At 35.1% G+C, this 15,038-nt stretch overlaps 1 protein-coding gene across 9 annotated transcripts in view; it reads left to right on the top strand.

Moving 5' to 3' along the window:
- ZNF385B (zinc finger protein 385B) overlaps positions 1-15,038 on the top strand; it is a 367,591-nt gene that overhangs the window by 168,576 nt on the left and 183,977 nt on the right. Inside the window, exon 1 of one of the 9 annotated variants that reach the window (XM_072752080.1) lies at positions 11,665-11,882. The exons of 7 other annotated variants lie outside the window; for them this stretch is intronic. In XM_072752080.1, the coding sequence (XP_072608181.1) occupies positions 11,873-11,882 (10 nt within the window). In that variant the 5' untranslated portion in view covers positions 11,665-11,872. Of the gene's footprint in view, positions 1-11,664; positions 11,883-15,038 lie in introns of those variants that run through there. One more of the 9 variants, XM_072752079.1, reaches the window with a different exon arrangement.

Genomic DNA, 15,038 nt, shown 5'->3' with positions numbered 1-15,038 from the left:
AACAAGTTTTGTTTTTGTTTTTGTTTTTTTAAATATGGATAGTCAAGGAAGATTTGAGCTGTCACCTGAGGAAGCTGTTCATGTGTGTGCAAGTTCTGATAAAGAGTGATTAGCCCCTGAGGAATGAGGATGCCAGCAAACAGACACATTTACCCTACCTCAGGATGTACGTGCCTCTGTTCAGCCTTCAAATGCTTGACCTTAGAACATGTTTGCGGGAACCTGTTAACTACGTTTTAAGAATAAATAAAAAATATTCTTATACAAGGCTTTTGGATCATCATCCATAGTGCAAGCCAATCAGAGAATGCCTAAGAGAAATAGTATTTTCTAGCTGAACTTAAAAAGACACAGCAAATGTTTATTATACTAGGTGAAAGGAAGAGCATGAGAAAAGGCAAGGATACTTGAAACTTCTTGGTATGTTCAGAGAACTTTAAATAACTATCTCAAATATATGTGGTTTATGTATTTGAAAGCACTTTCCTATGGTAGCGGTAGGTAACATTTGCTGAACATTTGTGGTGCATCAGACACGGTTGTACATGCTTTACGTATAATAATATTTAGTTCTGGCAACAATTGTTTGAGGTGGGTCCTATTATTATCCCATTTTACAAATGGTCAAATTTTTAAAATAACTTTCCTAGAGTTATAGGGTTATAAGTGGGCAAGGCAGGACTCAGATCTGGGTGTTCTGACCCCAGAACCCATACTCTTAACCTTTATGTTCTGTAGCTCACACAATGAAGGCTGATTTATCTTGAAGGATTTAATCAAAAATTCTCATTCTTGAGAAAGCTCAATAAATGGAGAAAGATAATTTTCTCCCCTATATAGACTGTAGGTACCATAAAAATTGACTTATTGTTATTTACTTTATTTTAATAAATATTGTTCTTCTCCAAGAAAAAAAATGCATGACAGAAGGGACACCTTTTCAGTGGTATGTTGGACAGGTTTTGCAAGAGCTGATTATTAAATTTTCAGGAATTTTGCAAGCCACTTATTAAACATAGTGTTGTTGAAAATTAAATTATATAAATGTATGTTAAAGGAATTATATTTAAAACAAAGGTGATAAGTATTCAAAACCCATTACTTCCTAATTATTTATAATTTATTATTATCTATGCTTTTGAGGCTTTCTATGCCAATTTTATATATACATGTTTGTGTGGAAATACTATGTAATGGTGTGCCACTGAGCTCTGCATTCAGTAATGCCCATCAGTTTGGTATCTTGAAGTTAGAATCATATTTATACTATGATTTGGTAAACACTACAAATCAGGGCTTTCTCCCCAGGGAGCTGGCTGTTCAACATTTACCACAGTACCCCCTTTATTCTTTCTTTAAAATATTTTGCCTTAAGCTGATTCTCAGGAGGGCTCTTTATTACACAGAGAGTTCAAATTGTATAGCAGAGACCTCTGGTGTCTAAATTATATTAGTGCTACAACATTTAAGAAGGGGAATTTGGAAATGTTCATCAGTTTCTCATTAATATACCTAATTATTTCAGAAAACTGATAATCCATCTTCATTTTAATAACCACCAAAAGAAATCCTGTCTTTCATGATCCTCGGTGAACTGACACTTTTTGGTTTAAGAAATTCAAATTCATCACTCCAGAGTAACAATGTTTTTTATCTTCTCCTTCAATTTGCTGAAAGTAGGAGCTACTAGATCCTACAGGAAAAAGTCAAGATCCCTAGATTTTGCTCCTGTTTGAACTACTAAACAGCCAGGTGACTTAGGCTTGGTGCTCTTGCCTCTCTGAGCTTTAATATCACCATTGCACGTCTTTAGATTTACTAATGACAGTTCCCACCCAAACCCATTAAATCCGTGGAGGTGGAACCCAGGTGGGAGTTATCCTTTGAAATATTCTTGAGATGATTCTAACATTCAACTGATTTGAAAACTACTGGTCAGAATATTTACGTAGAGGGGTGGTCAGCCTCTGGTTAAGGGCTCCAGTTGCAGGACCAGAACTGCTTTCAAATCCTCATTCTTCAACTTCCTGGCTGTGTAGCCTCAGATAAGTTACATACTGTCTCCAATGGGTCAGTTTCCTGATGTATAATTTTAGAATAACAATACTACATTAGTGAATGCAGGCAAACATTTAGAGAAGGATCCAGCACTGAAGCGTTTGTTCCTAGGATTATTACCACTAAGGACACTCTCTTGGTAGTTCTACATGTCATCTCCACATTTGGTAACTTAGAGCCATTTATGTACTTGAAGGCCACATCTTAATGTCCTTTTTGCTATACTTTTTGTCTTTCCTACTGTTTTCTAGCCTTTAATCATATGGATGTTTCTCCTTTCAACCGTCCCCCATTTTTTTTACGTTCCCTTAGGTTGGAAAACCCCAGCGTTAAGTGCTTCAGATGGCTCAAAGCCATAGCTGAATGATATCTGCATTGTCATTGTAATAGATCTTTCTAATTAAAGCCTTTATATTGACTGAGATTGATATTTTCTTTACATTATAAAGAATAAAGCCTTCTTTCTGGTATATGAGGTGGCAGCAATAAAATTTTTGTAGACTCTGTTCCTGGTAGGAGCAAAACAAACACAGAAGCAGAAGAAAAATCTGTTTGCTACAGGAACTGTGTGATAAACAAGTAGCAAAAATACTTCAATCAAATCTTTAAAAGCAAAACAAAGGAGAAAATATTTTCTCATCCATTCAGTTTGAGGAGGATCGATGACTAATTAGATGAAGAATAAAGGAGAAAGTCCTTTCGTACTTTAGGTACAAAATTTATTGGGAAAAATAGCCAGAAAGCACTTTGATAAAGGAGAATGTCGGGGTCATGGCAAACCAGAAGACTGCTACTTATAAGCTTCTCTGAGTGCCTGTTTTTCTAACACCTATGATAGAGAACAGCAAAGAGATGAAAAAAGCAGATATTATGAGCAACACCAAAAACTGTTTGAAACTTGAAAATTGGAAAAGATTAATTCAGTACTATGGTCTTTAGTAACCCTCCTATAATTTTATATTTAGAAGGTTGTAAAAATTAACGTATTAAACGCCACTAAGTCAAAAACAAGCCCTGCAAACATGCATTGTATTCTGTTTTAATTACAAAATGGAATTGCCTAAGGCTAAAAGTTGTAGTACAGGCTCAGCACAAGGTTACTAGTGAACGTTAAGACCACAAGCTAAAATTTTTCCTGATTAACTGCTGCAGTTCTACTGTTACAACATCGCTGGATATTATATAGGTATTTTTCTAAATAATTCACTCAAATCATAATGTAATGGCTGCTGAATGCTATGATTAAACTGGGAAGGAAATAGCAAATCATTCTCTCTGAATCTCAGATTTTTTTTTTCCCCATCTGAGGGGTATAGAAATTAAAACAAAAGAGAGAGAGAGAGATCTTTTCCAATTGTTTTATGCCATTATATCCCAAATGAGTTACCTTGATATAACAAAAAATATAACACAGGTCTTATGCAAGTTGCTCGTTAAAGTATACGTAACGTATAGATCTGGGGGTTTTCTGATTAATATGGATAAATGTGATCACCTCCAAGGAAACCATTTTAGATGAACCTAGGCAGAAAAACACAACAAAAAACAATAGGCATTTTTATCAGATGTTGGAGTGCCCTCATCAATTGTATGGATTAGCCCTTTTGGTGAAAGAAGTATGTAAGCAAGGAGCTTAATGATGAGAATCAAGAAAACATTAATGTAAGTTCCAGGAGAGCAGGGTCTCCTATGGTTTCAGCACTCAGAATAGTGCCTGGCATAGAACAGAGCTCCATAAACAATTAATAAATATTCCTATGATTTTTCCCTTCACCAACTGGATGACAATAAGCAAGGTAACTTGTCCCTCTGGTTCTCAGTTTCTTTGTTAGTAAAATATGATGACTTAATTTAGGTTCTATAATTATATGACATATATTCAAAATTAAAAAAACCCTATTTGTTAAATGTTTCCTTAAAACTATATTTTAAGCAAGTAAACTCATTCCCCAAAACAAAGGAGTCATCTTTTCCTTATTCATATGGTTTAGAGTTTATATATATATGTGTTGTCTTAGAAAAGTATATTATTGATAAACATTTTTTTTGATAAACATTTTTTATAGCTAATTTAACTATACAGATCAGTTGCAGGGAAGGTACCCATGTGCTTCTAAAACCCTATTTCAACACTTTTGACTCCAGTGAATTTACCTTTTACATAGTATTTTAGATGATTTTCGGTCTTGTTTTCAACACCTACTGTGTGTAATCAGCTCTTGAAAGGAAATAAAGCCTATTGGAGATTTTTTTTAAATGGTTTTTTGTTTGCTGGTTTTGTTGTTGTTGTTTTTAGATTCTGTGCTAATGGAGAGGAAACCTTAAAATCTCTTTAGGTTTCATCTCCCAGAGATAGATGTACCTAAAATTTTTGTTTGCAGAGTATCATCACACTCTAAAATTGTCTAACTGGTCCCAAGTTATAGGGTCTCGTCCATCTCTCTCCAAATACATGCCACAGGCAAACTAAACAGAGCACATTTCTCCCAGCTGACGATCACTCTCAGGGGATTAACAGTTGCAGAGCATTGTGTTGCCCTAAGCAAACTCAGCCTCAGAGGACAAGCTGGCTTTACATTAAAATAAGCAAGGTAGAGTGGGTGCCATTTAGGTAGATAGAGATTTTTTTTTTTAATGAAAAGAACAAAAATGATAGCATTTCCATTTTAACCCTACTGAAATTCTTAACACATCTGAGAATCTATCTTAAGAAAACCTACATGGTATTATTGGAACATCTGCTCTCCAGTGTAGGAGGGGAGCAGGTGGTCTGCTAGACTCATTGATGACATAACAATTCCTTGATGTGTCCAGTTGTTCAGGGATCTAATGTGTCTGAACCATGTTAGTTATGTGTCATGATGTTGTGGAAATTTATTCTGAGGACATTAATAAGGAATAGTTTTATTTGGGCCATGTTATAAAAGGTTTCTGGGAGCCATATCTTTCCAGCCTGTAAATCATTTCCTTTATAAAAGTTAAACAGTTGCATAAAATGACAGTGGTTAAAAAGATTTAACACCTTGAAAGAAGTCTCTAGGTATATAAGCCTATTTGTGGGCTGGATTTTCTCCCATCTCCTCCCTGCAGGTTCTCTGGGCTCATCTCTATGGATGCAGATAGTACAGGTGAGGAGATTGACTCATGGGGAGTTGTGGGAATTGATGGCTGAAGTTCCCTATAAATATTGTATTACCATTATCCTCATTCCCTTTTATCTTGTTTATTTCACACCACTTATATACACTTGCACTGTGACCATGATCAATGCGAGCCTCCCGTGTGTGTTTAGTCTATACACTTGCTCATGTCTATAACCTTACCAGTTGTATCAGAGGATCATTGAGACCCTAAGAAAACTTAAGAATTTAGCATGTTCTCAATATTTACCTACGATAAGGTTTTTAAGTGGGATTATCTAAATTAGCTAATCCTACATCCAGATTTTTATAAACTATAAACATGTTCTTTTAAAGAGCCAAATCCCTCTCACTGCCATTTTTGAGATGGATTTTTTTTTCAGTTTAGTACCAAAAAATGTAAGGATACAAAAAAAAAAAAAATAAACCAAAATAAAATTTTCTGTAAACCTGCAATATTAACTTATTTTAGAGTATTTTCTTCTAAACATATTTCTGTAGATATGCACATAGACAAACATTTGTATAGATATAGAACACGCTCTTCTTACATATATGATCAATTCTACAGGGTTCCCTCTACTTGTTAGATAGTAAACATTTTCCTGTCACTTAATATATTTTATAATATTTCATAATATTGATGCACACATTCCTCTGCTATTGAGCATTTAGGATGTTTCTATATGTTTGTGATTTTACATAATGTAATGAGCATCTTCACTAATACAATTTTAATTCTTACAATTTGTCTTTTCTGGGTCCATTCTGGATTCTCAAACTCAGAACTCATATAACTCCCTAAATGTTTGCTTTATTCAAATATGTGGCAGCCTAGTTAATAGTAGTGATCTTTCATCTACAGAGAGCTGTACTTGTAGATAATTGAAAAGCTGATTAGGCTACAATTTTTTTCTTCAGCATAATCTCACCAGAAATAATAGTAATTAATGCCTTCAGGTGGTCTTCAGCAAAAACTCAGCACTAAGTATTAAAAATGAATGTCACTAAAAATTTTTACATACATTTTAGACACTATAAGAACTCTTAAATTAATATATAAGATGTGCTAGAACTTAAAATTAATCATGAGAGAAAAATAATAGTATAATTCAAAGCAAAATAATTACTCACAGATATTTTCATTTTTCCCTGAAGGAAAACAAAAAAAGGAAAAACTAAATTTTCTTCTAAAGAAAAAAAAACTTTAAAAACCCACAAAAGGACCACTTGTTTTTTGTGTTCTTTTGAAACATGTTTATTTAAAAACGATTTATAATTTTCAGGGGCACCTGGGGGCTTCAGTTGGTTAGGTGTCTCTTGATCTCGGATCAGGTTTGATCTCAGGATCATGGGTTGAAGCCTTGCTGTGGGCTCCACACTGGGCATGGAGCCTATTTTAAAAAAAGATTTATATTTTAAATTTCCCCCCAAATATAAAATATTTTATATTCCCTGGCAATCACTAGAAAAAATTTGAGTTTAACCTTGCTGTCTCTATTCATTGGTTTCCATAAGGAGGGAGCTAGGGAGGAGCACTGGATTGGAAGATTTGTGACCTTGGGCAATTTACTTATACTCTTAATCTCAGTGTCTACATCTGTGCAATAGCTGTTATGAGAATTTAATGTAAATTACCTAAAAGAGTGCCTGACACATAGCTGACTCTCAAGAAACGCTAGCTCATTTTGCTCCTGTTTTTCTCTCCTGTTTTTATTTTTTTTTAAATATTTATTTATTCATTCATGATAGAGAGAGAGAGAGAGAGAGAGAGAGAGAGAGGCAGAGACACAGCCAGAGGGAGAAGCAGGCTCCATGCCGGGAGCCTGACGCGGGACTCGATCCCGGGACTCCAGGATCACACCCTGGGCCAAAGGCAGGCGCCAAACCGCTGAGCCATCCAGGGATCCCCTCTCTCCTGTTTTTAAATGATAATGCAGAATGTTTCAAGATGTGGATTTTAAAATAATCTCTTTCCTTGAATGAAAGTCATCAACTAAAGCTGTACTAGTAGGTGAATGATTGCCATTTTGCTATAAAATTATAAACCTACAAACAATTTGAGAAACAATAATACATCAAACAGATATGAGATGTTGAAACTCCAAAATTAAGCCATTCTGATGTCCCCAGGTTTACCCTGTTTCTTTACATATAATTAATTGCTCAAAAATAATTAAAATAATGACTTCAATTTATGTAACAATTTATGGTTTCAAATATTGTCATTGAGTTGGTTTGGTCCTCACACAAACAACATCCTAGAAGTTCATGGAAGGTAAGTGATTGGCCCAAGGCCAAACTAAATCAATACTAAAGACAGAATAAAAGATAATGTTATTTCTACTTTCAGTTCTATTATCCATTAAGTAAAAAGAGAAAAGGAAAACCAAAACTAAGATGATAGATTATCTAAAAGTTAATGGAAGGGAAAACTTATCAAAACTGTTCTTAAATGGTTTTTAGTGTTAAAAAAATAAAAATTAAAAATAAATGAGCCATGTATGTATCTTAGAAACTAGGAAAAATGAATCAAAATTAATCAAAGAAAGTTAGGAAGCAGACATTAATAAAGATAAAAGCAAGTATGAAAAAAAAAATCAACAGCTAGTATCATTCTTGAGGGGAAAATCTACTTGAATAGACACATGCATGACCAACCTGATTAAGGACAAATTAATCGAAGGACAAATATAAAAATCTGAGTTTAACTTCTCAAACATGGCTGCTCAGACTACTTTTCAGAGGAAAGAGAGAGTGGTGATCTGCTCTCCAGTCTTTGTATGAAGTTAGCAGGTACTTAAATATCAAGCAGCTGGCAAAGATGCTATATTCCTCTGCTAAGGCCACTGTAGCAAGCACCACAGACTGAGTGGTGCAAACGACAAAAACGTATTATCTCACAGGTTGTGAACCTAGAATTCTGAATTCAAGGTGTTGGCAGGGTAGATTCCTTCTGAGGACTGTGAGGGAAGGATCTGTTCCTTGCCTCTCTTTGGTCTGTAGATGGCTGTCTTCTCCCTGTGTCTCTCCACATCCTGTTCCCTCTGTACCTATCTATATCCAGATTTCTCATTTTCATAAAGACACCAGTCATATTGGATTAGGGCCCACTCTGATGTCTTCATTGTAGCTCGATCACCTCTTTTAAAGGCCCTACCTCCAAATAAAGTCATATTCTGAGATATTGGGGGGTTTCATGTCCTCAACATTTGAAGTAGTGGGGGGACATAATTCAAACCATCCCACATGCCCTTTGTCTTTGATTACTTGGTCATTTGCTTTCATGAGGTTTTCCTAATAAGACTTTGAAAGAGGCCACACCCTCTTATGAACATTTTTAAACAAATTACATAATTTTGGAGCTGGAATGGGCTATAGAAATCTAATCTAACAATACCTTTATTCTATTACAGACTAAACAGGCTGAGAGATATTGGGTGACTTTCCAGTCAGTCAATTAAATCTGGTTTTCTGGTATGACCTTTTCCAAATTTTTCACACCCCTGGAGGGCTACACGGAATCTCCAGTCAGTACCGGGCTGGTGTTGGAGTCTTTGACTTGGTGATGTGGTATTCCTCCTACGTACTTGTTCTTCCTACTATCATACCTTCCTATTAAGCATGACTTGCTTTGGGCCTAGTCAGATGAGTGCATCCAACCATTGCCTCTGGTGACTTCTCTGCCTTCACATAGGTCCTTTGGAATATTTATGCAGTTTGGTGTTTGGGTTTATAAAAATTCCCTTGGGGATAAGCGGGGTTGTCCTTGTATAGTTTCAATCATTAGGCAATACCAAAGATTTATTGTAATTGGTTTGGAATCAAAGATAGTTTTCTTAAGGAATATATTATTACCACTAACACTGAGGAGTCCTCCAGTGGAGCCATTCTTATTAAATTGCTATTTACTTGAAGGTGAAATGGTCAGTCATTCTCCAACCAAAGCTGTTGACTCAATAGCTCTCAAGGAGTCCCAGACACCTACATTTTTTAGCAGGGAACCTTGGTGATTCTTTAGGTAATTTTAACACCACACTTTGAAAACACCAAAAAAAACCCACTTTAAATTAACACATTAATCATCAGTTTTTATAGAGCTACTATTAGGAATGATTGCTTCATTTCCCAATAACATCATATTTTATCAAACCTAAGGGTTTTTATGTAACTCACATCATTATTCCATGTGTCACTAAGAAAGAAAAAAAGTGTCAATAATCTTTGACACAAAGCCTTAAAGAGAGTTACTCTGGACTTCTGTGAATTATTCACACCAGCAACTCATCACATTGAAATTTCTGTTTAGAAGGATCTGGCAATTTCTTTCACCTTCAGTTGCATTACTAGGCCTGTGATAGGCAAAACTTTTACATGTACCACATCTTCCACTTGAGGTTACCTTTCTTACATCCTATAATGCAATAGAATGTTACTTTCCAAGAAAAAATCTGCAGTTGCTGTCATTCCTCCAATAATGAACATCTGCTTCACTAATAACAAATACATACTTCACACCTGTTTATATGCCATCTTTGTATGCAACAACTTCTATGTCAAATCATACTGTGGCTCTTAAAAAATACAGGTTTAAAAATAATTTTTAAATGGCACTTAAACTCAATACATGATATCACTCAAAAATTATGTCACTCAGCTGAAGGGACCTTATTAACAGCTATGACCAAGTCCATGCACACTCTGACATTGACAACTACAAGTTGTGAGTGCTGCCTTGTGTATACTTATCATAAGATGTGATTAATTAGACACGGATCTCGACTCAAAGCTGTGAAGATGTGGTGGTAGGGGTGGGGGAGATCTCAGAATCCATGTAATATGGTAATACAACAATTTGCAATGGAGACTATCCTCGTACTAGATGCTAAGGTAACATAATGAGCTAGAGCAGCAGTTCTCAAAGTGTAGTCCTGGGACTAGCGGCATCAGCAGAGCATCACCTGGGAATTTGTTGTAAATTCTCAGGTTCCACCCTAGAGAGTCTGAATCAGAAACTCTGGGAATTGGGCCCAGCAGCCTGTTCTAACAAGACCTCCAGGGATCTCTGAAGCATGCTTAAGTGTGAGAACTACTAGATAAGAATGAATGGAAGTCAAAGGCAGGGAGGGAGGCCTCCCTTCACATTTATAGAGAAATATTTATTAATTTAAACACACACACCTCTTCTTGAAACTTGGTTTACTCAATGGAAGAATTTATATGTGCAATCCTTCAGATGACTACATTCAAATAGATATATTTGATACACAAAAGGCCTTCGTTTTATAATGGCCAAGAAAAACAACAACAACAGTCCTTGGTATATTTTATTATTATTATTATCCTTAGCTATCGCCCTCCCTTTTTTCCTCTTAGCTCCAAACTATCCTAGCTCTAGTCTTTTCCCACCTTCCCTGTATCACATAGATTCAGAAAAATCTACAATACCAGGATAGTTCAAAATTTTCCCTTTTACACTTTCCTCAAACTCTCTCTTCCTCTCCTTTTCCTGTTTTTAACTTTCACCCTTAACAATAATAGTAGCTAATCCTGTAACAGTTGAATCCCTAAAATAAGGAATAGAGAAATATGTTTGAACAAAAACATCTGTAAAACGTCACTTCAAGTATTTGGATTCAAGGAAGGTACAGTTTAACTGCTGTCCTCTGTTATTATAATATGTAAATGGTAATATGTGTTGTAGGATAACTGAAAAACAGTTGCTAGAATATGTAATATTTGGACATGTCATTTTACTTTCTATTTTAGAAAACATAGTCTCAAAAATCATATTCAACTTATTGACTCTAGTGTTATCTGACATGCTGTGTATCCTTCTTTTGGGCTCAGATATAGATTTTTCTCTTTTTAAATTGTTAATACACATCTAACAGAAAAATAGAAAGAAACGAGATATTCCTTTGTTAAGTGTTCATTGCAATATCCTTATTGGTTTAAAACTGCAAGATTTATTCCCTCAGGAGAAACTTGATTTCAGAAATAATTATCTTTGTATTGGAGTCAAACAAATAATCCATTGTGAAACGGAAATCATTTTGGAGGCTCAAGCTCATAACATCAAATAATAAATATATTTGCATTCTGTGATCCTTGATGGGTGATATAACTTTAATCATCAGTCTTCCCTAAAAACGTGCATATTATACAGAGTTTATTTTCTAGCAGAATTTCTTGTTAGTTCGAAGCGAGACGTATTTTAAATTCTTGAGAGGAAAAAAAAAGGGGAAAAAAGAGGACACTTACATTTTCTAAACAGGATTTCACAAGCTTATTTGCATAAGTTTAAATTTTGTTTCCTTGTGAATTCAGTAGAAAATATTACTGGAATTTTAAAGAAACAGCATAATCGATTCAGAATTTACATCTGCAACCCCAGTGAAGTAACCTAGTTTTCCATCATTTTTTTTGGCTCTGTCGGCTGAGGAGGCAGCAACTGACAGTCCCTGTATTGTTGGTTAGTTTCCACTGAGGTGCACAGTGGGTGAGTGAGTGGAGTCCGTCCAGTACTCCAGCAGGCGGGGGACACAGGAGGAGCTGGTGAGGGCTCACACTATCTGTCACAAAACGTGCAGCAGGTTAACATCCTTCTCAGCTCTTCATACCTTTATCGGACAGAAATTACAGACTGGCTCAATTGACGATTGCTAAGAAACATGCTTCTCGGTAAGTAACATAACTTACAAATGGTAGATTTGTTCTAAAGTGGCAGGAAAAAAACGTATATATATATATATATGGATATGTACTTGGCTTAGGCTGTAATTTTCCAAGGTTTCTGCAGATTTTGTACGGTGCTGGGCAATACCATGATCAGTAGTATGTGTCCTACTAGGATTTTAGTTGATGAGGTGTGACAACTTAGCATGATCTTGGACATGTAAATGTAAATTAAAAGGGCAGCATGACCAGCATTGCTATACTTTGTTTCTCCTTCCGTTAAGATGAGCATAACATTTGGGGGGTTAATCAGTAGTTGTTATAGACAACAGAGTCTGTGCAGTCTAAATGTTAACATGACTCCGGGGTTTAAAAATATATTGGACTTCCATATGTTGTTAAAGTGCTATGATGTGTCCTCTGAAAGAGAACCATTTCTGCATGATTATTTTATTAATGTTTAAAATACATGGAAATGCCTAGATTGTCAGTTTTAAAATTAGTTTCAAGTAGAACATGGAAAAAGTGAAGTGTTAAGCATATTTTAGTAATATTCACAATTATAACTCATATGTTACAAAGTATTTTTAAAGATAGCATTTGCATGCTTTCGTCTTAATAGAAATCTGACAAAACCTTTCAAAGAAGATCCTATATGGGAAGCTTTCTCACTTTATAGAAGAGCATAATTAAATTAGAATTTCACTGGGAGCTACATAAACACTTTAAAAATGCCTCATAGATAAAACGCTTCATTTATTGTCAAGTTAATATTGTGAAACACTGGCTGAATTTTATGCCTTGGATTATTTATTTGGAAAACAAACATTTTCCTACTAGAATATGTCAGTAAGTGCACAATGCATTAAAGAATTTTCCAGTTAATAAGGGCTAAACAAACATCTGAAATTTCTAGGAAATTAAGCGAAAACATCTTTTATTGCAATGGTTATACTTTGACCAATTGTACACATGATTTCACATGTGAGAACAATTTTAGCCTTTATTTGGAGTTACTTGTTATGTCACTATTTAGGGATGTTTGATATCCCATTTGGGAGATAGTAAACATAACTGTGTTGGTAGTTTAAAAGATAAATTATATTTGTATTTCATTGTCAGCATGTTTAAATAATTTAAATATTAGGTCAGTCTCCACAGAGAAAGCCTAAAATTGATGATGTATTTCGGAGGTCAATTTTTGCTGTAATTTCAAGCCTATTTATTGTTTTACTTGGTAACAGTATACTGTTATGAAGAAACTGGTCCAGGAATTAGGTGACCAAGTTTGGGTCCTGAGTCCTCAACACTGCCCCTAAATATTGGGTTAGCTACTCTGTAAATCCATAAAATTATTTCTTAGACTTTTACTTTATTTTTGCTATTCCATTTCTGCCCTCTTAGTTTTTATTGTCCTGTCATTTTGGTGGTAGTATATACATGTATAAAACAAACAGGAAATTTTAAATAAGGGCTTTTATTTATTTTATTTTAATTCCAGCTAATTAGCATACAGGGTTATATTAGTTCCAGGTATACAACATAGTGATTCAACAATTCTTTGTATCACCCAGTACTTACCATGACACTCCTTAGTCCCCATCACCCATTTAACCCATCCCCCCCAACTCCCTTCTGGTAACCATCAGTTTGTTGTCTATAGTTTGCAGTGTGTTTCTTGGTTTGTCTCTCTCTCTCTCTCTGTTTTTTTTTTTTCCTTTGCTCATTTGTTTCTTAAATTCCACATATGAGTGAAATCATATGGTATTTCTCTTTCTCTGACTGACATATTTCAGTTAGCATAATACACTCTAGCTCTATCCATGTCCCTGAAAATGGCAAGATTTCATTCTTTTTGATGGCTGAGTAATATTCCATTATAAATTCATACCACATTTTCTTTATCCATTCATCTATCAATGGACACTTGGGCTGCTTCCATAATTTAACCATTGTATATAATGCTACAGTAAACATAGGGGTGGATGCATCCCTTTAAATTAGTATTTTTGTGTTCTTTGAGTAAATACCAGTAGTGCAATTACTAGATTGTAGAGTAGTTCTATTTGTAACTTTTTGAGGAACCTCCATCCTGTGTTCCACAGTGGCTGCAGCAGTTTGCATTCCCACCAATAGTGCGAGATGGTTCCTTTTTCTCCTCACCCTCACCAGCACTTGTTGTTTCTTGTATTTTTTATTTTAGAAGGGCCATTCTTTCATATGGGGCCTCCCTTCATATTATAAGGTTCAATGCCATTGATGGAGAATGAGTGATGGAAACAATTTACTATAGTAGCCCTGGCCTCTGGAAAGCACACCTGTGCTTTGGTAAAGTAGCCACCATTTTATTTATCATCTATCAAGGTCCTGATATATATGCATGTTTTTTACAACCTTCAAAGTCAGAAAATCCTTACTAATACCCATCTTGAAAACATTTACAAAAAAAATGGTCCTTCACTTGAAACATCTAAACAGTAGCTTCTCACATGCAAAATTGCAAAAAAACAAAAACAGAAAAAAATATGTTGCATACCATATCCATTACCTCTCCATTTACCCAAGACTTTATCTGATTGGAAACTAAAATGTTAGACTTGATCCTTTCTATCATTTCACTGAGATAATTTCAATGTGGCTGAGGTTGGAGAGCATTAGCTTCAGATGACAGTTTGAATTGTTCTACTTCTTCCTTCACTTCCGAGTGGTTTCAGGAAAATTGCCCATCCTTTCTAAACTCATTTCCTCCATAAATATGAATACACATGTACATCTCATAGGATTGCTCTAAGGACTGCACAGGTGATATTTACAAATGTAAACTGTGGTACTTGAGTCTTTAAATTGGTTACCTATAAATGGTAGACAATTACTGTCATTGTCTTATTAAATTATCAACTGTTGATTTCTATTAGAATTCACCCTACTTTCTAGGATTGCTGAAACCGTATAGGTTTTATGAAATTATTCACTCCAGTGTTCCAATGAAATGAGTGAATTATTTTCCTGTGTGGATTTAGAGTCAACCAGAGCGAACTCTAAATTATAGTTGTGAGCTATAATTACTTCAATGGTTAAGACCATTTTGGCCTCTGGGAGTGAAAAGTTATATTTTACACTGCATGTGAAAGAAGTATTTGTGAATTCATCTCTGTCTTCTAT

The sequence above is a fragment of the Vulpes vulpes genome, chromosome 3, assembly GCF_048418805.1.
Source record: "Vulpes vulpes isolate BD-2025 chromosome 3, VulVul3, whole genome shotgun sequence".
NCBI classification, from domain to species: Eukaryota; Metazoa; Chordata; class Mammalia; order Carnivora; family Canidae; genus Vulpes; species Vulpes vulpes.
The sequence above is the reverse complement of the archived record's forward strand: the minus strand, read 5'-3'. Positions and strand labels throughout refer to the sequence as shown.